The sequence below is a fragment of the Brassica rapa genome, chromosome A09 (assembly GCF_000309985.2).
Source record: "Brassica rapa cultivar Chiifu-401-42 chromosome A09, CAAS_Brap_v3.01, whole genome shotgun sequence".
In the NCBI taxonomy this organism is placed as follows: Eukaryota; Viridiplantae; Streptophyta; class Magnoliopsida; order Brassicales; family Brassicaceae; genus Brassica; species Brassica rapa.
This window is the reverse complement of record NC_024803.2, coordinates 34635621-34663587: the sequence shown is the minus strand read 5'-3', so window position 1 is coordinate 34663587 and position 27967 is coordinate 34635621. Positions and strand designations below refer to the sequence as shown.

The window sequence follows — 27967 nt, the reverse complement described above, 5'->3', positions numbered from 1 at the left end:
CCAAGCAAAAATTTTAAAAATATTTATCGATTTGAGATTATCACAGGATATTACGGTCTCTACGGGGTCAAAAATGCAATCAAGAATACTTTGATGCTTTCGCATGTGAGAGTTGGCCTTCGATGTCACGTTATGTGACTAAATTTTAGTTGTCCAACATTGTTACGAAAGTTTTATCAACGCATTCAAGGTTCGTCTCGAATTCGATGTTATCTTTAAAAAAAAAAAATATATTATCTCATTAGTTTTTTTTTTGTTGTAGTTTATGTTTATTATCCAGGAGGATGTGTAATTGTATCTTGTTATTGTATCTAAAAAGTTAAAGTTTTAACGAAAATAAGTTGTGTTACAAAAAAAATACTAAAATCTGTTTCTAGCATGTTATACATCATTAAAATTGTTACAATAATAACATGCTTGATTCAATTTTTATTATAGGTTTAGAAAAATATATAAATAAATCTGTATAGAAGCAATTGAGCTATTATTAAAGTCTTTTCCAATGCACTACTAATTTATGGTAGTTTAGAAAATTAACTAATATTAAACTATCAGTGCACAAAACAATTGAATAATACACAAAGCAAACTACAAATTACAACTCCTTAAGTAATGAGATATTTGTGTTACAAAAAAAAAAAAAAAAAGTAATGAGATATTTAGAGGACCCGAAAAAATCAGAAAGAAAAAAGGAGATGGGATACAGTCTGTTCTCTCAAGTAAACCCACTCTTCATTTTTAATTCTTATTACTTTCTACACACTCAGTCATCATTCACTATATAAACACTCACAAGTCACAAACACTTTAAAACCCACAAAGATCAAAATAAGATCTAAGAAAATGAGAATCCAACTCCTCTTTTTATTCATCTCTCTCTTAATCTTGAACTCTGAATCACTAAACTGCAATGGAAATAGCCCACAAGGCCACCCCTCAGATCTAAGAGTGTTCCACATTGACAGTCCTTGCTCTCCATACAAACAACCAAACACTGTCTCATGGGAAAGCACACTTATTAAAGACAATGCTCGTCTCCAGTACTTGTCAAGCCTCGCCGTTGGTAAGAAACCTTGGGTCCCAATCGCCTCGGGACGTTCCATCGTTCAGAGCCCGACTTACATCGTGAGGGCTAACATTGGGACACCGGCCCAGCCCATGCTCGTGGCTCTTGACACTAGCAATGACGTTACTTGGGTTCCTTGTTCTGGTTGCGTTGGCTGTGCTTCCTCTGTTCTCTTTGACCCTTCCAAGTCAAGCTCTTCTCGCACTTTTCAATGTGAAGCTCCTCAGTGTAAACAGGTAATGAGTTATTTGTATTATATACCCTTGAAATAGATTAGTTGTATAGCCTTTGGCGGATGGACGTAAATTCTTCATATCAGAACGGTAACATTACTCTGAAACAGAACAAACCGAAATGAATAATATAAACTTTAACTCTATTTGTTTTAAAACTAAATTATTTTTTAATCATGAATGTATCATTTTCTATGATTATTTGTTTTCACAATGTTAAACTAATATAAATTAATAAATACAATTAATTTTTTAAAATTTATAATTTATCATTATTAATATTAACTAACAAAAATCATAGATAACTGAAAATGCTTCCTTAAAAAGAAGTAAATGTACAAAATGTTTTAGTCAAAAAATAATATATATATAGAAGTATATATATAATGCAATTTACAAAATATATATATATATAATGCAATTTAAAAAAATATGTATATATACAAAATGCACTTCGTTATACTATATGCTAATTGTTATTTGGAAACATAATTTACTGGTTGTATTATTCAAAACCAAACTATATCTGAACCGTAATATTGATATGAACCAAAAGAGTAAAATGAATTTGATTTTTGGTTCACCAGAACTATTCTTAACAATAACTTGTTCAGGTTTGTGAGAAAATTCATGTTACTTTTTAATCATTTCCCACTCATCGAGATTCGAACTTTGGGACTCTTTCGTTGAAGAAAATGAATTTTAATAGTAAGGAATAGGATTACTATTCGGATTTAGTTTTCACAAGAAAATCAAAACCGAAGTAAAGGACCACTCGTTTTGGAGTCTAGTGTTTGATTATATACAAGGATGTGAAGTTCATTTTTAGCGGTGTCATTACACCATCATCGAGAAGCCTAGCTAGTCACGGGCCCTATGTACCATTTATAACAAAAATCAGTTCTATTCTAGTTAGTCACGGGTATTGTATATACAGTATTAAGATTCGTTAACTTTATAAACTGTACCAACTAGTAGGGCACATTTTACTGTATGATACATATTCTTTGTCGTCACGCTAGTTAGTGTTTGCTAAAAGACTGTTCATTTACAAATTAAAAACGTAACCCATTTAACAATGCATTCATAACACGTCTTTATCGAAATACGCTGTAAAGTAGTACGATAGTACGAATATTTACTCAAATATTAATTTGATAAAACTGCTTTTTGCAGGCTCCAAATCCAACGTGCACGGTGAGCAAATCATGTGGCTTCAATATGACTTACGGTGGTTCAACCATCACAGCATCTCTGACACAAGACACGCTAACATTAACCAATGACGCCATCCCAGGCTACGCTTTTGGGTGTATCAACAAAGCCACCGGAACATCGTTGCCAGCGCAAGGACTCATGGGTTTAGGTCGTGGTCCATTGTCTTTAATCTCACAAACGCAAAACCTTTACAAGTCCACATTCTCGTATTGCTTGCCTAATAGTAAGTCCAGCAGTTTCTCCGGAACGTTAAGATTAGGCCCTAAGTTTCAACCAGTTCGGATCAAGACCACTCCATTATTAAAGAACCCACGGAGATCATCGCTTTACTATGTTAACATGGTTGGGATTCGTGTTGGTAATAAAATTGTGGATATTCCTCCAAATGCACTCGCTTTTAACCCGGCCACAGGAGCTGGCACCATCTTTGACTCCGGTATTGACTTCTCAATCATCTCTTTATTATTTTATTTGTTGTGATCTGAAATAAAGAACAAAATCATCTGGTGATGGGTTTAACTCTCATTAAGTTAAATTTTATATGTTTAACAGAAAATGATCTCACCTAATCGTAAATACTGTTTAACATGCCTAGTAGCTAAACTCTTGAATTACCTAGTAGAAATCTAAAGGGTTCAATTTCACTAAGTGAATTTTATATATTAAACAAAAATATGATCTCACCTAGTTGTAAATATTGTTAAACATACATAGTGGCTAAAAGTTCTTGGATTACCTAATAGAAATTTAAGGAATCATATATTTAATCACTAGTAAAAACATTGTAAATGGTTACAGAACAGCCACTATTTTTGTGGCTATAGAAATTTCTTTTCACAAAACGTGGTTATACAAAGAATTCACTATAGAAATTTTGTCCATAGGTACAGACATTTTTGTATAGCCACAGGGTTTCGATGATTCTAGAGAAATTTTATACTAGTGAATTCCTGTTGGATTAAGTCTATTTTATAACAAAATTTAATTCAAAATAGTTCCCTATCCATAACTTCTAGACATTCAATAAAAAAGTATATTGTTAAACAAAAACACTTACAATGTACATATGCAGGGACGGTCTACACGAGGCTAGTGGAACCAGCTTACGTTGCCGTGAGAAATGAGTTCAGGCGACGGGTCAAGAACGCAAATGCAACATCACTCGGAGGTTTCGACACTTGTTACTCCGGCTCTGTCGTGTTCCCATCGGTCACGTTTATGTTCGCGGGAATGAACGTGACTTTGCCACCGGACAATCTTCTCATCCACAGCTCCTCAGGTAGCACAAGCTGTCTCGCCATGGCTGCAGCTCCGAACAACGTAAACTCCGTCCTTAACGTCATTGCTAGCATGCAGCAACAGAACCACCGAGTCCTCATCGACCTTCCCAATTCCAGGCTCGGCATTTCACGTGAAACATGCACCTAATTTAATCTGTGCGCGAGAATGTGTTTTGTTTTTGGGTTGATTTCGTGTTCTCTATCTATCTATCGCGTTTTAGTCTTCTTGAATTTGGAAACAATATAAATCAAAGATATTTCGTATTTATTATCTTTCTACTCTAAATTTTCATTTGCTATTCTCTGTTACTACTACAAGTGTTGCATTCACTTCTGACACAAGTGAAAGTAAAGTGTGGTCCTCAATGATGCAAGTGACTAATGAAGAGGGTCAGAGATTGACATGCAAACACAAAGCAACAAAAGTTTCAACTGAATTTTCATATAGTGGTGTACTCAACCATAGTTTATTAGATTGGTCAACTGGTTATGATTGCTTTTATATAAGTTAACATCTTCATTCAAACATTATGATGTATGTAATAAATATATCAGATTCTTGTAGAAAATAAAACTGAAACACACATTTTGAAGATCTCAACTTAAGTATCTTAAGCAATATTCACGCGCATACCTTCCAGCAACACATGGGAATTAGATACAAGTTAAGACATGTGCTATAATGAGAAAGCTAGTATTGTTTTGTTAGATCAATGACCCGAAATCTCATAAATATTTGCAAGATACTATGTAAACTTTCAAGTTATAATAAGTAGAACACCGAATATAGGATCTTCCAGAGAAGAAAAAGAGTGGAAGATAGAAAGGATGAGAGAGCGACACGAGTAAACCCCACTACCATTTGTCCCATACCATCTCTCTCTCTCTCTCTCTCTCTCCATCTCTCTTTTGATAAATGGGTTTTGCGGTTTGGCTTGACATCAACGCTAACAGCCAGACTGACTCCACCATACATACACCCAAAAGAAAAAGCAAATAAAAAGTAAACATTTTGGATGAATAAAAGCATAAAATATAAGAAAATTTCGATATAAAATCATTATCAGCTACCCTTTTGACAAACAAAAAAAAAGATATACAAAAGTTTAACACTTTTATTTGTTGGTAAAAGAAAAAGAAACCCTATTTGAAGTTGACAAATAAACAAGAAAGTAAAACCGATTTTCAATGGTTTGCCCACTTTCATATGCTTCGCTTTATTCTATCCCACATTATTGTGGCGGGTTGTTCCTCTAATTTATGTGAAGCAAAGTGTAACTCAATTGATATTTCTATGGAGAAAAAAAAAACAGATTCGCAACTAAAAATAAACTCATGCTATTTCATTAAAATTTTAAATACCAGCTTTCTAAATTTGCCAACATTGTCGTATACAGTATAATCTATTAATAAATATCATCAGAGTGTATGCATTTGCAATCTTATGTAAAGTATAAAGAAGAAATTGGAATAAAATAAAGAGATCTCTAAAATAAACCTGTAAGTTTCTTTAGCTGTAAGTCACGAGTCACGACCACTGAAGATGGAAGAAACGCGTGTACCCAACCTCATTGGTCAGTTTTTAGACAGACATCAACGAGTGACTACAGTCTCATTATGACACAGTTTGTTAAACTCCATTCACTTCAAAAAGTCTCCATTGATCATTAAAAATTGCTAAAAAACCCATCTCCACTCTCTTTCTCATTTGATCATATACTCTCTCGAGTATTGCCTCTCTGTTTTACTCTCTCTCTCTCTGCCCATTCATGGAAGACGGAGATTCTAACCAAGAACATCCCCAACCGCTCCCCACAAACCACGACGCTTCCTCCCCCAAGAAGCCATCCACTTCCTCCATCGTCGTTGACAGGCTAAAACGCGATGAATGGAGCGAAGGAGCCGTGTCGAGTCTCCTCGAAGCCTACGAGACGAAATGGGCACTCAGGAACAGAGCCAAGCTCAAGGGCCAAGACTGGGAAGACGTGGCTAGACACGTGTCTTCACGCGCTAGCCACACCAAGTCCCCCAAGACTCAGACGCAGTGCAAGAACAAGATCGAGTCCATGAAGAAACGGTACCGTTCTGAGTCCGCCACTGCTGAAGGATCCTCTTGGCCTCTTTACTCTCGTCTTGATCATCTCCTCCGTGGAAATGCTTCCACCTCTGTCCACCCTCAGCCTCAGCCTCAGCCTCAGGCTGTTTTGCCTCTGAATTGCTCTGCTCCTTTGCTCTTACTCGAACCTCCGTTGGCGGCGGTGACTCATCCGCCGCAGCAACCTCCTGCTGCTCAGATGTCTCACGGATCCAACGGTGTCGGCACGATTAAGGTCACTAAACCAATCTTGTTATGTTTCCCGGTAGCCTCCCGGCTTGGTTAGTATGACTTATTCGGTTTGGGTAGTTCAGTTTTTGATTAGTTCGGTTCGGTATGGGATTTGGTTAGTTCAAGATTTAAAAATCCTATTTAAAGAACTTTCTGATTTCGCTTAGATAATGGTTTAGTTTCAGATATATTCAGTCAATTTCGATTAGTTCGGTTCAGGTTTTGGTATCATTTAGTTATAATCTTTTTAGAAAAAAATATCAAATTAACCGATTATCGAACTGAAAACTAATTTTTTTTATTAAAAAAAAGCTACCAAATCGAACCAAACTCCTAACCGGACTAACCGAACTAACTGAAAATTTTGGTTCGGTTCAAACGGTTCGGTTCAGATAAAAACTCTCAGGCCTATTTCCCAGTGGTGGACAACTTTCTTATGAACGTTCTGTGCAGGAGGAAGGATTCAAGGACGATCACAAACCTGAGAGAGCCACGGAGATGGATACAGATAGTAGTACGCCAGTGCTCTGCAGAGAGAAAGCGAAGGTGAGGCCGAAGAAAGTAAGGAGAAGGTACAAGGAAGAGAAGGAGGAGATAGCAGGAAGCATACGGTGGTTAGCGGAGGTGGTGATGAGAACGGAGAGAGCGAGGATGGAGACGATGAAAGAGATAGAGAGGATGAGAGCTGAAGCAGAGGTGAAGAGAGGAGAGATGGATTTGAAACGAACGGAGATAATGGCCAACACTCAGATAGAGATTGCTAGGCTCTTTGCAGCTTCTGTACACAAAGGTGGTGTTGATTCTTCACTAAGGATTGGAAGAAACTGAGAAATTTTTATTATTGTTCACTGAGGATGAATGGTTACGCCTTCAAATGTATGGTTAAATAATAATAAATGTGATCATTCTAGCTTATAGAGATGCCATTACCGTCTCAGATTGATTGGCATTTGATTAACTAATTTGCATGTGGTTATGGAAAGTTGCAGTAACATATAGTGTGGTTCTAGTCTTATGTTATAACTTTGTTAAGGCTAGTTGTGGAACGGCACCTAAACGGTGAAGGTGGACATATTGTTCTTTTGATGGTGTAGAGTGGTCATGGCTTCTGGCTTTATGTACTATGAAATGAGAACAAGTGTGGTAAAGATGAGCATAATTGAAATTTGGATTAGAAAATGTTGCTGGTATGGGGAAAGAAAACAAATAGCTGGGATGTATTCGTATATGGGTAAAAAGAAGCTGTGGAATGCATAAACAATGTTTGCTACAAGCTTCAACCCTATCCTCTCTTGCAACTATCTCAGGACCTAATGATGAAGGTAACATATATATATGCAGACCTCGGACTAAGAATCCTCGCTGTTTTTTTTTTCTTATATTCTTGTACTGTTAGTACTCTTGAAATGTCATAAACCAACTTTGATACTATCAGGAGTTGGATGTTAAATCTTAATGACATGAGTGTGGTCTTGAGACATGTACTGACTCCGATGGGTGCATTGTCTTGCTCACGAAGCAGCCAACCTTACGTAGTCCATAGGAAGGTTTAAAAGGTTATGATTTGGTTGGAATTAAAACTAAGAGGTTGTTGTGAAGTTGGTTGTAGGGAGTTTTCATACAATGTGAGTAGTATTCTTAGCTTCTGCCCATTAGTTTGTTTTTTATAGTGCAGCTTGTACGTTCGGTTTTTAAATGGATATAGTTTGTGGAACAGGCTGTAGTCTTTTGATCTCTTATGAGTTATGACCCAACTGAAAAAATATATAAAATGAGGCCTATTCCTTTCCTCATGTTTTAACAAGTTAGAGCAGAGAGTGACATGGTGAACAAAAAATCACTGACATTTGTTTTGATCTTGTAGTATTATTTCGGAGTAAAAACTGTGACCAGGAGAGAAGGTAGGTGGCGTCATGCTTCCGTAACTGTTTTAAACAAACATGTAATCTTTAGTCGCTGGTTAGGTAAGAATTTCTCTTTTCAAATTAACAATTTTCAAATTTAGCCTTCACTAGACCAAAATGTTCATGTAATATCCTGTTTATTGATAGTTCTCTGCTACCAATAAAATCATCTTTGTAAAACACATAACCCATCTCCAAACCGATGAAAACCATATCCGATTCAGTTGTACTACAGGAAAAGAATCAGTTGTGTTGCTCGCTCGTTCCATTAAACCGATTTAAACCAATTTTAGACACTCTTTAACATCCTCGATCGTAGATAAATGACACGGTTGATGTTCGACTGTTTGTCGATCCGAAGTTCTCAGAATGCTTCTGATCGCTTTAGACCAACAACCAAAGAACACCGAGGCTTTTCAACCCAAAAAAAGCAATATCCGAGAAGCCTAGCCTTACCCGTAAACACGACTCCCTAACCCTTGATCGTTTAAACCATTTCCCGACCGGATAATGATTAATCAGTCATAATTTAAAAGGGTAGAAGTGTCATTTAAGAAAACACCTATTTTCATTGAGGAAAAGTAAAAGGCCCAAATACAATCCACACATCCTTCCTTCAATCTTTCTGACTGAGAGAAACAGATAAAACTCTGAGAAACAAACAAAACAAAAGCTTACAATAATAATAATAATAATCTCCATCGATCATCGATTGCAGCTATAGAACATCTGAGTCCAACCCAGGTTTATACACATCTCTCTCTCTCTCTCGTTAGCTCTGAATCTATATGTGAAATTCCACTTCTCCAAGATTGTTGTCAACCCTTCAATTTATAGCTACCGAAGTTCTTGTTTTTCAGCTAAAAGAATCGATCTTTTCGATTTTGGATTTGAAAGTTTCATTTTTGATGTGTAGGGTTTGTTGGAATCATCTTCAAAATGACGACTTCTGTTTGCCCTTTCTCCAAAGCTGCTCGTCCCGACGACGCATCTGCTTCTCGAAAACAAGCCGACACGACACCTTCTGTTTGCCCTTTCTCTAAAGCTGATGCCTCTGCTCGAAAACAAGGCGAAACTACTGCTTCCGGTTGCCCTTTCTCCAAATCTGATGCCTCTGCTCGGAAGCAAGGCGAAGTGGCGAGTAAAGGATGTCCTGTAAACGAAGGAAGAGTGAATAAGGAGGAGGACTCTACTACTGATTCTGCAACGGTTCCTGCCAAGTGTCCGTTTGGTTATGACTCCCAAACCTTCAAGCTTGGGCCTTTTAGCTGTATGCTATGTCAAGCACTTCTTTATGATAGCAGTAGATGTGTGCCTTGTACACATGTGTTCTGCAAGTAAGTCCTAGTTGCTCAATCATCGTCCTTAGTGTTAATATTTGGTTCTTGATAGTGTTTTTTTCTTTGAATGCAGAGTGTGCGTAGCACGGTTTAAGGACTGCCCTTTATGTGGTGCTGACGTCGAAAGTATTGAAGCTGATGAAAGCCTTCAGAAGATGGTTGATCAGTTTATTGAAGGCCATGCTAGGATCAAGAGGTCTGTTGTGAATAGCAATGATAAAGAAGAGGTCGAAAATGATAACAAAAAAGTGATTTACGCTGATGTTTCCATGGAGAGAGGTTCTTTCTTGGTTCAACAAGCTATGAGGGTGAGTTTTGTCTCGAAAATTTGTTGAGTTCTTGTTATGGACCTTGTTCTTATTCAACTTGTATGCACAGGCATTTCAAGCTCAGAACTATGAAAGTGCTAAATCAAGGTTGGCGATGTGTACCGAGGACATTAGAGATCAACTGAAGAGAGAGGGCAATACACCAGAGTTATGTTCACAGCTTGGTGCAGTCCTTGGCATGCTCGGTGACTGCAGGTATGCTCATTGTCTCCCTTTTTTTTATCAATCATCACCAGTCTCGAGTTTCATAGGCTGAAGAGACTATTGATCTTTTGTTTGGTGTGTTGAAACCTTTCTTTTTGAGTAAGATGGTTAACTTAGTTTGTCTTGTTACTTGCAGCCGGGCAATGGGAGACTCAAGCTCTGCAGTCAATCATTTTGAAGAGAGTATTGAGTTCCTTATGAAGTTGCCGATGGATGATTTGGAGGTTTAAGCACACTGTTTGATATTATTATTTTTTATTGTTACCATTTTCTAACAGTTATTGCTGAACTTGCAGATTACACATACACTTTCTGTATCGCTCAATAAAATAGGAGATCTCAAGTATTATGGCCAAGACCTAGAAGCTGCAAGGTCGTATTACTGCCGTGCTTTGAATGTTAGACGTGATGCAATGAAGCATCACCCCAATGCTCCTTCACAAGTAAGCATATGCCTTCATGTTATTTTAGTTTTTCTCTTCTTTGTTTAGTCCGGTGTGTTTGTTAATCCTAGCATGTTATTTTTAATGATAATCAACCATTGTCGCTAAATATTCTGCAATTATCCGATCTACTGACCTTATAGTATCATGTATTACCTCTTAATTTCTTAGAATATGGCAAGGAAAAGAGGAACTGAAGTAACTATTCTTAGTTCCTGTGCTCATTTCAATGTCTGGCTTAAAGAAATTTGGTGTTATAATAGTTATTAGAGCATGTGTGAAGGCTTAGTTGTAGTTCATAAGCTCTGTTTCTGGAGGCATTTGTTATGTTGTTGGTAATCTTCTCTTTGGGTTCCTTCTTCTTACTTGGTTACTTGTCTAGAGAAGTTGAAACTGAAGCAAGATCTGTCTTGAAGGTGCAATATACTTTATGTGTTAGGTCTGATACGTAACATAGTACTCTGTACACCAATCTGCTATCACAGAGTCATATTTGAGAGTTAATCAGATTATTATTTAGTGTATAGATCAAGTGTTTAATAAATGTCTAGTTGGTGAATAAAAGAAACCTTTACTAACTTTGGTTGTTACTTCTTCAATCTCTTTTGTAGATTCTGGATGTGGCGGTTTCCTTGGCCAAAGTTGCAGATATAGACAGGGCTCTACAACACGAAGATGCTGCCACAGATGGTTTCAAGGAAGGCATGAAACTGCTGGAGTCTTTGAAACTGGACTCTGAAGATTCTGCTCCTCTCGAGCAACGAGTAAGATTCTTGCACTACTTCCTCTCCCTTAGGTTTCTCAAAAGCTACTAAATGTCCGTGCAAATTTATCTGACAAATGTAATTTTTAACATATGAACGCAGCGTCTCTCTGTGCTGGAGTTTCTGAAGAAGCAAGTAGAGAAGCCTGCAGAAACTGCAATCTGAACTGATGCAGGCTTATGTAAGTATATATATATAGACTGTACTGTACCACTGTCGCATTTTGGCTGAAATAAAGAGACGAGAAAGTAAAAATGTTGTGTTTGCGCTTTAAGGATCCAAAGAAACAGAGTGATCTATATCTTGTGATGGTTTCAAAATTGTATACAGTCTATGAACTTACTATGAAGAAGCTGTTTGTAAGAATATAAGAGTTGTGGGAAAATCTGAGTGGTTGTTACTTCTTGGTAGATTAGATATCTTAAGTGACTAACTAGAGTTGTGAAACTGCTTTCTGTGTTCCCTTTTCAGTGTATAATGAACAAAGACAGAATCAGAGATTGAGTCGTGTTGTGATAGGTTCTAGCTAGATGTGTACTGCTCGTATGTGTCGAGTATCATTTAAGATGTCTACATTGACCGACTATGAATGAGATCACGGTGGTAGAACTCAAAATCGTGATCTTTAACTCTAAAATGAAACCTTGCGCGGAGTCATCTTTTTGATACTTCCATTCTTAGGCTTTTATGAGAAAATAAACTCAAATTATAGCAAGTTTGATGAAATAAAATCTAATTTAAAATGATAAATCTAGGCATTCAGTTTTTGGGTTGGGTTAAGGTCGGTTCTTTTCGAATCCGAATTTTTTGGATTCTAGAAATTTAAATTTAACTAAGTATTTAAAAAAAATTATGTTCAGGTTTGGGTTGGACTTTTCAGGTCCATGTTGGTTTAGATCTATAGTTAAAGATTTGTAAAATATCTATTTTCCATGTAATTCACGTCGGGTTCGAGAATACTTAAGACAAAAAAAAACTCAAAGTATTCAAACTTCATCAAAATTTAGGTGAAATCGATCATATTTATTTAAAATTTTGTAACAATAATCAAAATGTTAATAACTAAAATTTAACAATTTGAACTCTAAATTTGACATTTAAAATTTAAAATTACTTAAAATGTTACAAAATAATAATAAATACTGCAAAAAATATCACAACTAAATCATAAATTAAAATATATAAAATAGAACACGTGGAATCATAGTTTTGGATATTCATGTTTTTTTGGTTATGTATAAATTAATTTTTCGAGTCAAATATATACATGTCAGTTTTTTGGTCTGGATCAATTAGATCGGTTCTATTTCCTTCGCGTAGAGAAATTTTGGATCCAACTAAGTAATTGTAAATTTTTTGTTCAGTTTCAGACTGGATATTTTTGGATCGGTTCCGATTTTGGTTTTGGATCTTGGTAAAATGTTCAGGCTTAGATAAAACTATTCAGCTATCTTTGAGTTAGAAGAAATCTCTTAAATAATATTTTAATGTTTTAAATCCTAACTTTCAAACTGTTTATGTTATCCTTTGTTTGTAATTCCGTCATTTTAATGAAAAAACAGTTAAATAATTTAGTTGAGGATATTAGCACTAAAACTATAAAAATTTGTAATGTTTACCTTTAACCACAGAAACATGTTTTGTAGATATTTTATTATACACCTTTAACTTCTACTAACATCCTAATCTTTTCTTAAACTCCTTGGTTTATATTATATCACATGCATCGTTACAAAGGCAAATAAGGAATAAATATTGTTATCATTCAGGAAACATATATGTTTCCTGGTTAAATAACTCCCATCAAGTCAAATCAAAGAATTAAAAAACATTAATCCCTTAATTCAGCAAACAAAAGTACAATCTTTGCTTTTAACCAACAAGATATAAACTTGGTTCAAACCTAAACTTTAGTTTACTTTAGGGTAAGGGCAAATAGGTAACCAAATTCACCTGCACTGATTTGACGTTTACAAACGCCGTTAAGTATGTCATCGTGTAAACATTAAACAACGTAGAAACTTAACGGAGCTCTGTTAATAAACAACCGGAAAGCAAACTAATCCCGTTTATAGCTTCGGTCCCCTCTTCCACCTATAGGCAATTGATTTTCATTTAAGCAGTGTCTTGTGATTAACCATCATATATGTCCATTCCACTTACCAAAAAGGAAAGTTTATCACTTAGTTTTCATCAACTTCTGAACTTACCTTTCATGGATTCGGCAATACCTTCTATTTTTAGCAACTCAAGTTGGTCCTTTACTTCTTCAACTCTTTCTCTTTCACTTCTTTCTTCTTCTTGTTATTATATCTCTTTGTCCTCTCCGCCAAATCTCTTCAACTAAAGATAAACAGAAACTAAAAAAGAAAATGGCGAGAGGGAAGATCCAGATCAAGAGGATAGAGAACCAGACCAACCGACAAGTAACGTATTCCAAGAGAAGAAATGGTCTGTTCAAGAAAGCTCACGAGCTTACGGTTTTGTGTGATGCTAGGGTTTCGATTATCATGTTCTCTAGCTCTAACAAGCTTCATGAGTTCATTAGCCCTAACACCACGTACATAATCTCTCTAAAACTAAATTTTAAATGCTTTACTTTTCTTCTAGTTAATGACTTTTTGTGTTTTGTTTTGTTGGTTATAGAACAAAGGAGATCATAGATCTGTACCAAACCGTTTCTGATGTTGATGTTTGGAGCGCACACTATGAGGTTTTCTTCTTCTTAGATCTTGATTCTTGTTCTCGACATGTGTGTTTTTTTTGGTTTGGTGAATTTTGGTTATTCGTTTTTGTAGAGAATGCAAGAAACCAAGAGGAAGCTGTTGGAGACAAATAGAAAGCTTCGGACTCAGATTAAGTATGTGTTTCTTTCTCTTCTCTCATCATCTCTCTCTAAACTTAAAAATCAAATTATAAAATTATAAACTTTTGTTATCAATTGTAGGCAGAGGCTAGGTGAGTGTTTGGACGAACTTGATATTCAGGAGCTGCGTAGTCTTGAGGAAGAAATGGAAAACACTTTCAAACTCGTGCGTGAGCGCAAGGTATAATCATATTTGCCCTTATCTAGGGTTTTAATTAACAATCTTATCATCCGTTTCCAGATTTCGAATTATTTTTTGAGTTTAGTTACATATATATGTTAGAAAACTTTTGTTGTATTAGTTAGATGTTGGAAAAGTAAGCATTTAGTTTACTGTTGAATATTGCTACATGTGAGCCGTTATTTTTATTAATCCATATGTATGGTAATCATGCAGTTTAAATCCCTTGGAAATCAGATCGAAACCACCAAGAAAAAGGTCAAAACTTCTTCTATCTTCACTCATTTTGCATTTTTATCATACTATTTGTCTCAATATTTTCGTGTGATATGATATTACGCTCTTGCTAAAACTGTTGATAGCACTATCATCTAACCATGTCACTGTTTACGGCATCAAAATTTTCAAACATAACTTATATTCAATTTTTCTATAATTATAGTCTTTAAATCTTAACGTATATTTGATAACGAGATTTGTAGATCCTTTTAATCAAGTATTCTTGTGTTTGGAAACTGTTACCTAGCATGAGTTTCTTACAATTATAAAATGAAAAGAATAAGCGACTCATGAGAGCTTCAGAATCCAATTAACTACGATTAATTGATTCCAAATATTTGGAAAATTTTAAAATATAATCAGCTTTTGTTAAAATATTACTATTTTTGTTAGCGAAATTCATGGAAGAAGATTTTCTAATTAAGGTAATTGATAAAAGGAAAAGCCAATAGTATAGTGATGGCATAAAAGCTAAATGAAAGTGAAGTGGATTAGACAGTTAAGAGTCTTAATCATTTCAGTCTCTTCATAGTTTCTCTTCTGGTTTACTCAATTGCAGAACAAAAGTCAACAAGACATACAAAAGAATCTCATACATGAGCTGGTAATGTCTCTTGTTTCCCTCTTTTTTGTTTTTGTTTTAGGCATAATAGAAGTGTGTTGAGATGGAGTCACTCTTACGTTTTCTCTTAGTGAATGACTTCAACATGTCATGTCACTTGGAGTTAACAATGTTGAATGTGGAATATATATGGCTTTTAATATAATTTCTTTGATGAAATAGGAGCTAAGGGCAGAAGATCCTCACTATGGCCTAGTAGACAATGGAGGCGACTACGATTCGGTTCTTGGATATCAAATCGAAGGATCACGTGCTTACGCTCTTCGTTACCATCAGAACCATCATCACCATTACCCCAACCATGCCCTTCATGCACCATCTGCCTCTGACATCATTACCTTCCACCTTCTCGAATGATTAATGGTTAAAAAAGGTTGCTGGTGTTTGTCATTATCTACCTACTGAATAACTACTTGAAAAGCATAAGGCTGGTTCTACTACAACCCTAAACTATCATGTTGCTTAATTATGTATTTCTTAGAACCTTAAGTATGGATTGTGTGATCAATAGCTTGCTGCTTTGACTTATTGTGGATTGAAACGTTTTCAACACTATGTATAATATTATGCAGTATTGACTACCTCCTACTTACCGTTACGTACTCCCTGTTTTTAGGTTTTTATTCTATCGGTCGATCCGGTTAATCCCAGTAAAAATACACCTAGTGTTAAAGAGTGAATTTTTCCTCAATAGACTATGACACACTAGTCTTGCCCGCCCTTAGAGCACCATTAATGGGTTTGAACCCGTGCAAGTTTCTTAAAGAAAAAAAATATTATTAGTATAATCATTTTATTTTTGTTTAGGTTCAGTTATACCAATGAAACAATAGCAGAGTGACATCTGTTTTCTTTTATACTCAACCGGTTCTTAAAAGTCTATATTAAGAACTTCATTTTATTCTTTCTCCTCATTTTGATTATTTTTCTAATAAATTAAGATTTTTTCTTAAACTTCTCGTTGGAAGTGCTCTTACTCCGTCTTTGTCCCTATATTATGGTGACAGTATTACATAGTCGGTTCTGCCTTTATTTTATCAAAAAGGTCGACTAAGGCAGTTCGTATGATTTCACATTTAGCTGGAGGATTGGCTATCTTTTAATTCAGAAGGTTACACGAATTCAAGAAACTGAGGACTAAATATAATTAGCTTGATATGAATTATGTACAAAACTAGAAGCATGAATGCACGTCACACTTCTTAACTTGAAATAGTAGTCACACATCCCATATTAGTTATAGTTGCTGGCTTGCTGCTGAGAAGCAATAGCCTTTGAAGTACATGTAGTTTCCCTTTGTATTAATGCCTGAGATTAAGCTTACTTTCTATCTTGCTTGCTTTCCAAGAACTTAAGTGCAGTAGTTTATAGATACACTTTTTATGATTCTTCAACTTTAAATTTTATCTCCATTGGGGCTTAGCCCAAGTCAATATTTTGTAGATTAAGGTAAAACAGTTTCTGAATCCATTTTATATTGGCCATGCAATTGCAATCTGTGAACACTACCGTTTTATGGTTCATTTAGTTCTTAAGTTTTTGTCTTATCTTAAGAATAGACGAGCGGAAAAGAGAGCTAAACATTGACTGTCAGAACCAATGAGTAAGCCCTGAAACAGAATACAAACCCTAGCAGAACTCAACAAAAAAAAAAGAAGCAAAAGAAATAGAAAATTCAACCTAGAAATGCAAAGCTCTCCCCCCTCAGACAGAATAGTTACAAGAAACAGAGGTTATTGTTGTTGTTGTTGTTGATGAAGCAGAGTCAGTAGACAAGCAAGACAACGGTGAAGACGACAATGAAGTTGGGCTCTCTCTTCCCACCACAACAACACCATCGCAACAATCCAGATTCTCCAAGCTCAAGCAGTCTTGCTTCCCTTCCTCGAACATGAAGTCAATGTTATCCTCAAACCCCATCTCATTGAAAAGCTCAGGATACTCAATGGGATTCTCACTCGAGAGATTTGAATCCGTCAAAAACGGAGCAAACCCTGAATCCATCATACAGAAGTCCCAAGCCAGCTCATTGCTCTCCGAAGAATCAATGCAGCAAGTGACCACCGCCTCCTCCACTTCTTGTTGTTGTTGTTTTTTCTCAGTCTTCTCTTCTTTAGCTTCTTGCGGTTCTTCTTTTTCGACACACTGCTTCACTTCTTCTGTAGGCTCTTCTTTAGCTTCCACTTCTTGTTTGGCTTCAGCAAGAACAGCTTCTTGATGATTGGCTTGGCTCACAGGGAATGGGAAGACACCTTTTTTCTTTAACCGGTCGATGTAGTTACTAATGTCGAAGTTGGTCACTGCGTTTGCGCCTCTGTACTCTATAGCCGCCATGTCATATGCAGCTGCAGCTTCCTCCTGCGTATCTGCACAACCAAACAAAGTCAGCGTGTTTGAAAGTAACAGTTTTCACATAATTGTTTGTTACTTCACCAAACATGTGTTTCAATATGTATTTTAATGTTTTATTTTTAGAATTTTAAGATGCCTAATAAAGACAAAACACCAAAGGGAATTAGGTGAAGTGTTAGTGGGGACAACTAGGGTTACACTATAGGTGTGTGAGATGCGTATAGAGTTGAGGCGTGGACGAGACCATTTCTACTCCACTCTCCGCCGCTCTAAACGCTAAAAGGAGTCCAAGTTTGTAGCTTAAACAAATGCAACAATATATAAATAATTAACACGAACGTACAATTACTGACTAATTAGCAATAATTAATATCCACCTAGTGTCAACTCTAAGCTCTAATAAGTAAAAACTATCACTATTAACTTCATAATTTTACACAATAAATTTAGAAGATTTCCACAGAAAAAAAAAATGCTATAAAAGTAGGATGTTAGAAGACTATAATTTACATTTAAAAATAAAGCAGACCAGATTTTGTTCCTGAGGACAAGATGAAAGATATGGTAGAGAGAGAGAGATGAAACATGCACGTGCGGGCTCGTGACTGCTACTGAGAACAGACTCAACTCTTAAAACCATTCTTTAATGAACCACCACACAAACAAAAAAGTAGACCAGATCGACCTCGGGTTTGGTCCTAGCCCCTCTGAACTAATTTGTCCTTTTTATGAAGTGAGAGTGTTACCACGTGAGCTACGCGCTACACGCGCCCTTACACTTGTAACGTTACATTATTCTATACATTTATTCACATCTACTACTTTCATTTCTTTTGTTATTATGCTCCTGGCTCTCCTATTTTTTTTCCTTTTAAAAAAAAATCTGAATAATATGTACCCTTTTGTTATAACTTATAACACTGCCTATATTTTTGCAAAACTGAATCCGAGAAACTTTAAAAACATCTTAAATTTTTTTAACTTGTTTTCTTTTCAAAGTTAGATCCATTAATAACCTAAGGACCCGATCAAAAGAATTGAAAAAGGGTAGTATTACTTTTCAGTAAAGAGTTGGTGTTAATATTCCCTTCTGCAGAGTTTTTAATTTTTGTGTTCAGAGTATTGGATCCACAAAATGCAGAATTTAAAAGGTAATTATGCAGGGATCACATAGTTAAATAATACTCTGAAAATGTTGATTTTATTAAAGATAAAAATCAATTAGTATGAAGTGAGGGGACATGATGTCAAAACTCTCGTCTCACGTGAGTGTGTAAACCCCCACTCACTGCCTCCCCATTATGTTTATTCTAATTGACCAACTAAACAAATAATTATTTGCTTAATCACAAGTATATAAAACTCGTATAAAATATAAACTAACTCAAAACATTGTAATATCTATTTTCAAATCAAATACCAGAGTAGTTTTTGTTTTTAAAGGATCCGTTATGCCCAGTAGCTTATAAATATTTGATTACGATAGTGATTCTTAAAAAAAATTTAAAATTAATCTGATATTATTTAAAACAATTTATTATTTAAGAATAAAGAGTCAAGGATGTACGTACTATAAGTGCCGAGGTACAAGTACTTGTTTCCAAACACCCTTCCAATCCTAGCTTCCCATCTTCCGTTATGGTGATGCCTGTTTTCCCATAATTTGCTTTTTTATACTTTCTTATTTTTTTCAGAATATAAAATGGGAAAGAAATAACAAAAAATGTTTAATACATGTAACAAATCATTTGCGAAAATCAAGCTATAACTATCACATATTTACAAATTACAATAAACATCTCAATTGTTTTGCAGGAAAAGTACTTAAACAAAAGTTAACTATGAGAGAGAGAGAGAGAGAATTTTCTGAAAGCAAATCTTCAGGAAAATAAAGTCCAGCTTTTTAATTCCCAAAAAAATCACATTTCCTATTTTGATTTGTTTTTCTTTAGTCACCACCCTATTAATTACTTTTTCAAATAATGCGGAAAAGGAAGATTTTAATTCCTGATTTTGGTATAATTAATTTTCCAAATCAAATTAAAAACAAACACGTAAGTAACAAAAGATAGAGAAACCTGGCGACGCCGCGATATTTAGAGACGCCTCTAGAGAAACCACTGCTCTGGCGGCGGAGAGAAGCCAAATACTCTTCCTTTGTACATCTCTGCATCTCCTCCAACTCCTTTGTGTACGTCTCAGCCTATTTGGATCATTTTTTTAAGTTAATTCAACAAGAACAAACATGCATCAATCAATCAAGTTATTTTTTCTTACCGGAAAGTTCAAGATGGTGTCGGGACCCCAGTACTTGAGAGCAGCTAGATCGTACGTATGCGCTGCTGCTTCCTCGCTGTCATATGCTCCTGCAATTACGGCGTCAGAGCAGTTGAGATTCCATTCGTTCATCCTCTTGACCAAATCAAACTCTTTTTAATTTCTCAATTTAAAAGAAAATAATTTAAAAAAATTTACCCAGATAAACTGATGAGTAGAAGAACAAGGCGCAGAGTGAGGCAGTGAGGTTGAGATCAAACAACAGAAACCAAAATCAGATTAAAACAAAAAAAGGACAGATCTTTATTACAGAATCAAGATGGGTTTTTTGTAAAAATCAAGAACCTTGTTTGCCTTTCTTGTTCTGAATCGAATTCCACGAGCTTTTGTCCCATAGATGAGCCTCGTATCTCCCTGTCCATCTATGTCTGAAACATGCAATCGAAATGCAGTTTAGAAAAAAAAAAAAAAACTCAAATCAAATCTAAAAGAATCAATCATTTAATTTTTTTTTCTCTCAACCTAGTGACTCCTCTGTAGATAGAGCTGCGTCTGGTGGAGGCAGGACTGGTGGGATTCTGTGGTTTAACATCAGTAGGAATAGAAGATTTCTTAGCCCTTTTGGCTCGTTTGGGCCTTGGAGTCTCTGGTTGAGTCGGAAGTATACAAGCCGAAGAAGAAGTAGAAGAAGAGGAAGAAGGAGAAGTGGTTAAGGGTCTCTTCATTAAAAAAAACTCTGAGAAAAAAGAGAATGAGATTTTGTGTGTTTGGGGGAATGGAATGGAGTGGCTTTACCAAAAGGAGGAGATGAGAAAGGGGAAGTTTAAATAAAACCCTCAGGACTCTCAGGGCGAGTAAAAGGGCTTATGGGTTTGATTAACAAAGTGTTAAAAACAAAAGAAAATAGGTGTAAGACCAAACACTTGGCCTTCTGTTGCAGCCATGCTACCAATAGCTTTACTCTCCACGCTGTCCCTTATTTTGTTTTTGTATTTTGATTTTCTGTACGTTTTCCATACATTAATTTTTTGTACGTTTTATGTTTGGCAATTATTGACTAGTTAAAAAAAAAACTGGGAATCTTTTTTTTTTGGAATCCAAAATAAAGTAATATATTGTGATATTATTGAGTCAATGGTAATGCAATACTATGACTGTAAATAACAAAAAAATGTCAGTTTTCTAATATTAAATATGAATTGAAAATGCTAAGTAACTAAGTATAAATTACATCAAACTGTTGAGTTGTATTAATTTTTTTTAAGTAAAGCTAATCATGATATCAAATTAAATGTAAAATTATTTATAAAATTATTTAAAGCTAGTAATTATAGTAAAATTTAATATATTAAACTAAAACAAATAAAATTTTGTTCGTTAATAATATAGCAGACATTTATAGAAGCCAAGATTTTACTAAAACCGTAGAACTAACTACAAGTTATATTTCCTCCGTTTCACTTTAATTGATGTTTTAGAATTATTTCTTGTTTTATTTTAGTTGATGTTTTCAAAATTTTATGTAAAGAAAATAAATATAATTTAATGTTTAAGATCATTTATATTCTGTAATATGATTTTTCATTGGTTGAACTAGTTGTAATTATTATTTTTTAAGAAAATAAAAATAATCTGAATAAAAATTAGTAATTTCTTAATCGGTATGTAAAAATCTTAAAATTAATTATTGTAAAACAGAGGAAACACGAAATAATTTTCAAGCTTTATAAATTTGTAACGGCTAAAATATGTGTAGATGACTGTTTAGATTTTTTAGAACATAAGTTATATATTTTACTTTTGGAACAATATGATCAAAAAAACTTTTTAGTGTTAAAAAGAAACCGGAATCGAATAATCTTAATTTGATTTTGTTTGAAAATTTATTTTTAAAATTATGGAATCTTATAGGTAGCTGTTTTATTTTAGAAAAGATAATTGGTAAAATACAAATATTTTTCATCTATATGAAAGATGTATAGTCTTTTTCCATCTTGAAAATTAAATATCAATATTTCAAAAATCTATCAAATTGACCTATTAAATACTAAAATTTTCTAGAATTTTATTTATATGATTTTAAATGTTCAAAATATAGTATATCAAGTAAGATATATATAGACTCTTGAATAAGTTGTAGCCTAGCTAAATTAGATGCATATTTTTCCAAAAAATGCTAGATGCTTAACTGATAGTAACCCAAAGTCTACACTTAGAATTAGAACGCTTAACTGGAACATATCTATATGATCGCATCTATATCTATCCAGTAAAATGTCTAGTTGAAATATTTGTAAATGTAGATAGTTAACTGTCTATAGAAAAAAGTAATACTATATGTTATATATAATTGACTACATTATAATGAAATATTATGATTGTAAATAATACAGGTCAGATTTCAAACCTTAATTTATAAATTGAAAAATTAAGTAAATAAAATTTGAATTACAATAAATTATTGACACACTCTTAGAGCACAGGAATTACATTTGTACATGAGTAAGTGGATACAGTTAATGATATCACATGTACGGGACTGTCAACTAGCCTTCAAAGACCGCAGGTTGCGCATAAACCCCTTCTTCACGGTTTTGGTATCTATTTCAAATAACATTAGCTAGCAAACGAATAAAAAACATTATAAAAGCAAAAGCCGTTTCTTAAACAACAATATTATCTTAATTGCTAGCATAATAGCTTAGCTAAATTAAAAACTTTCACACATTACCGGAAGAAACATCAAACATGGCGAGTGTTCTGACACACTTTGTGTAGCCTAAGATGTAAAGAATATATGATCAAATTAACCAAACAAATACTACTCATTACACTTGGTTAGCATTTAGCAACAAAATCCAGTGACTATAGATAGGTCTAGGGATGATCAGTGCATCTTTTGATAAGAAAAAAAATTTCTAACAAAAAGATATAATGTTCTTCCCAGAACATCTCGTTTAAATGTTTACTACTATTACCGGTTTAAAAATGACTAGACGTTGAATATAGAAATTGAAAGACGAGTGGGATACTATATATGTTCTTTTCCAAGGCTGTAAAATCTAGTGATTAAGACTACAAACCGTCTCTTCCACTTCACTTCACTATGTCTTTCCAGTTTCACTATGTCGTTCCAGTTTCCTCTTCTCTAGTCGTTATAAAAGACATGATCTGTTTCTTCCTCTCACACTCGTGACTCGTCCTGAATAGATTTCGAGTTCTTTTGATACCGACGTTAAATTTTCTAATAGTTATGTCTTACGTTCCTCCACATAAACGACATGAAAACGTAGCACTCAGGGCATCCTCTGTTCCACCTTCTCTTCTTACAAAACACAAAAATACAAAGATAATCTACGCAAACGATTTCATCTCCAGGTGGTTTCTCGTTGGTTCAGAGGACAACAACAGCTTTCAACTTGTACCCGTTTCTTTAGAATGGAGAAGCGAGTCAGAAGACAAACCGTTGGTAGTGTTAGCGAATAGCGAGTCCGGAAAACTGGAAGATCCATGGCTATGGGTAGCAGAGAAGGTAGAGAATGATCTTATGTTGGGATTTGGTAGGGCAAAGGAGATGCTCCTACGTTATGCATCAGATGATGTCAACCTCAGATTGATCACTAGGTTTGGTAAAGCTGTATTCAATGGGTAAAGAGTTTGACTTTTCCTCAATTTTCTTACACAAACACTTTATTATATGGTGCAGATTAGTGATAGCTGATAAGCCTTGTTTTGGTCTAGTGTAAGAGTATTGTAATTACCTTAGGTTGTTTTTGCAGTTAGGCAGACAAAGTCTTGTTTACGTTATATTTTGATACACGAGTTTGATCTAACATGCAACTTTCAAGTTAACATTCACATATGTATCTATATGGTGCAGATCAGCGAACTCATCAGACACTTTACGAGATGATATCGTAACTAAAAGGGTGCTGGAAAAACTCAAGAGATCATTTCGTACAAATGTTCCAAAGTCATATGTCGAGAACACTGTGTATGGAGTGGTTCCTAAGATGGGATTCTCTGTTGAAGAGACCAAGGAGTTGTATCATGTGAAGGTGGTGTCTTCTTTTCCTTTTATAATAAATCGTTGTCCGTTGTTTCATTTTGAAAAGTTTGAGGTTTGGTTTATGGTTTTGTAGGTGTTTGACAACACTCGTCCTGATATAACCATCTCTTGTAAATGTATGGTGGACCAACAACATCAACGACTCAATTTCTATAAGGCAAGTTTCTTTTTTTCCTCTTCTGGTTTCCCACATTTTGAGTTATGACATTAGAACCTGTCTCGTGTATCTTCTTCAGGCGGAGCTTAATGCTCTGAGGCACTTGATTATCGATGTATCCTGCCTTGACCAAGATCTTGACATGAGGCTATCGGTTGATTCAAAAAGGACATTGACCAATCTATCAGTGAGTCAGTTTGGTCTATATTTCATTTACAGTATCCAAGAAAATGAAATGAAGCTTAGTATATAAATTTTACATATGTAACTTTATCTTTTTGATTGTATCCAGGAGAATGAGATCAAAAGTCTCAAAGAACTGACAGATTCAGCAGTGATAGATCCAAATGTTAAAGGTGGGTTAAAATGGCCTCTTAAGAAATCATCATGTGGTGATCGTTACAGCGTTTGCGGCGTATGGCATACCGTCACAACTACATACAGAAACCAGACATTGAGGCTTCAAGTCCGAGAGGCTGATCGGTATGATTTTAGAACTGGAATTGGAGGAACGTCAAGGGAAGTTTTTCTCAAGTTAAGAGTCTTAAGCAAACTACTCAAGGTAACATTCATGCTTCCTAGAATTGTATAGTGACGGTCAATTATGTGACAATAGTTTTTTTTTTTTTTTGCAATGTCAGGAGGAAAATGTGGAGAGGAAATGTGTTTCAGACATGCTGAAAGATTGTCTGAAAATAGTGTGGGACTACTTTTTGAAGACACAAGTGTAGTAGTCACTGTTGTTTTCTTGTGTGTTTGCATGTTTTTGTCACTTTACTCCAAACTTTGCTCTGCTTTTACTGATTTTGGCTTGTCATAATTTGTGGCATTGTCCACAGTATCTTTTGGATTGGGAACCGTATTTGATTCATAGAGTTGTTATTTTTTTAGTTTTTCAACTTTGTTTCGTGTACAATTAGGGTATCTCCATTCATAACATCATTTTTGTGTCAAAACCACATTATGTTATTATAGTTTCAGCACTAAATTTTTTTTTTTCAACCACAACACCAAACTATTTTATAATATTATATGTAATTATTTTTCATTTATTTAATTATTTATTTTATTATTAAAAATATTTTAATGGGGTGAATAATATTTTAGTGTAGTAAATAGTACCAAAATCATAATATCCTACTATATAAAAGGGACTAAATTTAAGGCTTTTGAGACTATCCACCTCATCCAAAATATTTTCATCCAAAAAGAATTAAAAATAAATATCATTTAGAAAATAATTAACTAACATACAACTTTTGATATTTCTAGAAATTTCAAATTTGTAACTTCTAATTTATTAATAGAATCATATATCTATATTGAATTATGTTCTATTTTTAATCGTTAGACTTCAAGGATAAATAAATTATTAATTTATAATATATATAGTTTATAACCTTATATTGTAGTTATAAATAAAGAGAAAATAATTAAAATTGTAAGTTTTGAATCATAGAGAAAATATAGTGTATATGATTGAAGTTGGTCCATTCTGAAATTAAAGATGGCTAAAATTCATCTTTGTCAAAATGCATAGATGTGAATCTTATATGAATAGAGTTTTCCATTGCTTATAGTAGTGTAATAAACTCCGTGTGTAATGGAGAAAAAATGTTATATAAGTGAAAACAAAAATTATGATTTTTTTTCTTGTGCCTATAGGCTCTTCGCAATTTGAAGAAGAAAGAATATATTGTGTGAAAATCTTTGGCTCGGTCAAATTTTATCCAGTTGTTTATAAAACTGTTGTTATCTAATTCATGTAATTTTCAGTGTTGATTTAAAAGCCTAAAAAACCCATCTATACTGACTTTTTGATATTTTTTGTGATTTGAATTTAAAAAGAGATAAAATTTTCGATAAGTTATGTAAACTCTGAACAAGTATTTACTTTTAGAAAGCATTTACATGTTTCAAACTTATAATATATACATATATAATGTTTAAAATTATGCATATAAAAGCTGTGTAAAATGTGTCTGAATATGTTTCTGTTCTTTAATGTGTTAATCGTACTATATATAACATTATTTTAAAATTTCAAAAAGTTTATGTCACTGTCACATACAAAAAACCATCAATAAAAAATATAATTCTCCATCTACGACAAAAAAAACAAAAAATTATCAACATATAAATTTAAATTAAGAAAAACTAACATTAGAAAAACAAGAAGTTAATATAAAAGAAAAAAACTGACAAATAATACTATAAATAAAATAAATTTATAAGACACAATCCGCGCGAAGCGCGGAAAAATTCTCTAGTTGTACTAAAAGAATGTGATTTTTGGTGTTAGGTTAAAGAAAGTTCTTTTTATGTCAAATACAATAGAGTTTTATGTTAAGTTGGAGATGACAATATAAGATTTGCAGATGTATTTACTATTGGTGAAGTTACCCTCAAAACATAAAATATTCATTTTTATGAGATTAAAGTTGATACATGCGTTGAGAAGACAATTCATTAATCTAAAATTACAGCTACAAATAACTAATTCTGTTTATTTTCAGTATCATATATTCATATTCCCATGTTTTAATTTTGGATATCTAATAAACCAGCTATTTGAGGTTTATCTGAGCTAAATGAAAAATATAGAAAGTAAACCGTAAAACCGAACAAAGTTACGGTGTATACACTTTGAAACGAAAAGAACGAATATTTTTTTTTTTTTTTTTTTTTTTTTTTTTTGATCAAAACATACTTGCATTTAAAATAGAAAGGTTTAAGCTCCTTCAAAGGAGGATACAAAGCTACATCGAACCAAACAAACCAAAGAGCTGGTAAAATAAAAGATAGGATGGCGATACAAATCATAAAAAGGAACCATAAGAAATCGCATGACAACGGTTTCAAAAGTTTCTTGGAAGATCGCATCTAGTGTAATCCATAGGACCACACATACTGCACCAAACGCAGAGGAGAGTACTCGCTGGGAGGAAGATCCTTGCAATACCAATGACACTTGTTCATCCAATTCACTCCATACATGAGGAAATATTGGGAAAAGAGACTGCTCCAAACAGGAGACAAACGGATAATCTGAACCCGCCATAATCATATTCATCCAGCTAACTTTACCAATGAATTTCTCTCTCAACTGCCACCAAAAAGAGAAATACAAATACACAGCACCAAAAGCTAGAATGAATACCGAAAGGGAACTGCATACAGCAGGAAGGGAACTGCACACAGCAGTAAGAGAACTGCACACAGCAGTAAGAGATCGCATTGAGGCGACAAAAGGACCACCAAAGAGCACAAAGGTAGAACCAACAGAAGTTAAGTCCATAAGTACATCATCGGCTAAAGCTATGGTCCTCAATTCCAAACTCACACAGACAAATAGCTTTATATCCCATTCAACAGAAGAGCAAAAAGCGGAAATTGACGAGCTGAAGTGAACCTGGAAACCCTTAAAAGGGAGGAAAGATAAGTCGGAACAGGAGCTGATGGAAGACCAGTCCATGTGTCGACATGAAGACGACTTGCATACCGAACAGAGCAACCGCCTGTAGACGAAAGTACTATCACCGGTAGACACAAGTGGAACATCACCACCACTTATCTTAGAAACCATCCATGGAAGAGGAAGCTTTAGATCTAAGATTCGGGTAAGAGCTTGGAGAGACGGACAGGAGGAGGAGCTGGGGCTTCGAGGAAGAGCGAGGAGAAAGGAAACGTCAGGAGGGTCTGGCGGTTCCGGTGGATCGATGGGAGAGGGAGCTTCAAGCGGAGGAGACTTACGCGGCGGCGGATCTGGAGGCGGCCTGAAACGCGACGGAGGAGCAGTCACCATCAAAGCCATGGAGGAGGAGAGCTGCTTCAAAGGGAGGAGAGCTGAGCGACGGAGCTGGAGCGGAGGAGAGCCATCCAAAAGGCGTGCCTAGGAAAGCGGGCCGGAGAAGTTCTTTCTCCGATTTTCTCAGCGTTACCACTTCTTTGTGGGATAAATATCTAATTGTTGGTGCATACCAGGCAATGTTAAGTTCTCTTCTAAACACCAAAAAGAAATATCAGAATCAGGAAACTTTAACGTTTATAGAAACTC

General features: G+C 34.7%; 6 protein-coding genes across 6 annotated transcripts; 5 read left to right on the top strand and 1 right to left on the bottom strand.

The window, feature by feature from the left end:
• Nucleotides 1-689: 689 nt before the first annotated feature.
• Nucleotides 690-4076, top strand: LOC103841353 (aspartyl protease AED3). The gene is made up of 3 exons (XM_009117877.3): nucleotides 690-1302; nucleotides 2476-2953; nucleotides 3590-4076. Exons 1-3 carry the CDS (start codon nucleotides 844-846, stop codon nucleotides 3943-3945), a joined length of 1293 nt encoding a protein of 430 aa, XP_009116125.1. The 5' UTR covers nucleotides 690-843; the 3' UTR covers nucleotides 3946-4076.
• A 241-nt stretch (nucleotides 4077-4317) lies between these two features.
• On the top strand, nucleotides 4318-7081 carry LOC103841352 (trihelix transcription factor ASIL1). Its single transcript, XM_009117876.3, has 2 exons — nucleotides 4318-6127; nucleotides 6577-7081. The coding sequence occupies exons 1-2, from the start codon at nucleotides 5567-5569 to the stop codon at nucleotides 6949-6951; spliced, it is 936 nt and encodes a 311-aa protein (XP_009116124.1). The 5' UTR covers nucleotides 4318-5566; the 3' UTR covers nucleotides 6952-7081.
• A 1509-nt stretch (nucleotides 7082-8590) lies between these two features.
• LOC103841350 (protein NCA1) lies at nucleotides 8591-11517 on the top strand. Its single transcript, XM_009117875.3, has 8 exons — nucleotides 8591-8771; nucleotides 8944-9364; nucleotides 9441-9675; nucleotides 9746-9891; nucleotides 10037-10124; nucleotides 10197-10343; nucleotides 10955-11107; nucleotides 11210-11517. The coding sequence occupies exons 2-8, from the start codon at nucleotides 8967-8969 to the stop codon at nucleotides 11270-11272; spliced, it is 1230 nt and encodes a 409-aa protein (XP_009116123.1). The 5' UTR covers nucleotides 8591-8771; nucleotides 8944-8966; the 3' UTR covers nucleotides 11273-11517.
• Nucleotides 11518-13437: 1920 nt separating this feature from the next.
• LOC103841349 (floral homeotic protein APETALA 3) lies at nucleotides 13438-15653 on the top strand. The gene is made up of 7 exons (XM_009117874.3): nucleotides 13438-13667; nucleotides 13754-13820; nucleotides 13906-13967; nucleotides 14055-14154; nucleotides 14371-14412; nucleotides 14993-15037; nucleotides 15218-15653. Exons 1-7 carry the CDS (start codon nucleotides 13480-13482, stop codon nucleotides 15410-15412), a joined length of 699 nt encoding a protein of 232 aa, XP_009116122.1. The 5' UTR covers nucleotides 13438-13479; the 3' UTR covers nucleotides 15413-15653.
• A 903-nt stretch (nucleotides 15654-16556) lies between these two features.
• LOC103841348 (ethylene-responsive transcription factor WRI1) lies at nucleotides 16557-20624 on the bottom strand. The gene is made up of 7 exons (XM_009117872.2): nucleotides 20207-20624; nucleotides 20030-20112; nucleotides 19883-19891; nucleotides 19685-19773; nucleotides 19486-19610; nucleotides 18979-19055; nucleotides 16557-17421 (listed from the first exon to the last, which is right to left on the bottom strand). Exons 1-7 carry the CDS (start codon nucleotides 20407-20409, stop codon nucleotides 16760-16762), a joined length of 1248 nt encoding a protein of 415 aa, XP_009116120.1. The 5' UTR covers nucleotides 20410-20624; the 3' UTR covers nucleotides 16557-16759.
• Nucleotides 20625-20863: 239 nt separating this feature from the next.
• Nucleotides 20864-25198, top strand: LOC103841347. The gene is made up of 6 exons (XM_009117871.3): nucleotides 20864-23313; nucleotides 23582-23742; nucleotides 23827-23874; nucleotides 23990-24097; nucleotides 24203-24472; nucleotides 24552-25198. The coding sequence occupies exons 1-6, from the start codon at nucleotides 22938-22940 to the stop codon at nucleotides 24639-24641; spliced, it is 1053 nt and encodes a 350-aa protein (XP_009116119.1). The 5' UTR covers nucleotides 20864-22937; the 3' UTR covers nucleotides 24642-25198.
• The last annotated feature ends 2769 nt before the right edge of the window (nucleotides 25199-27967 follow it).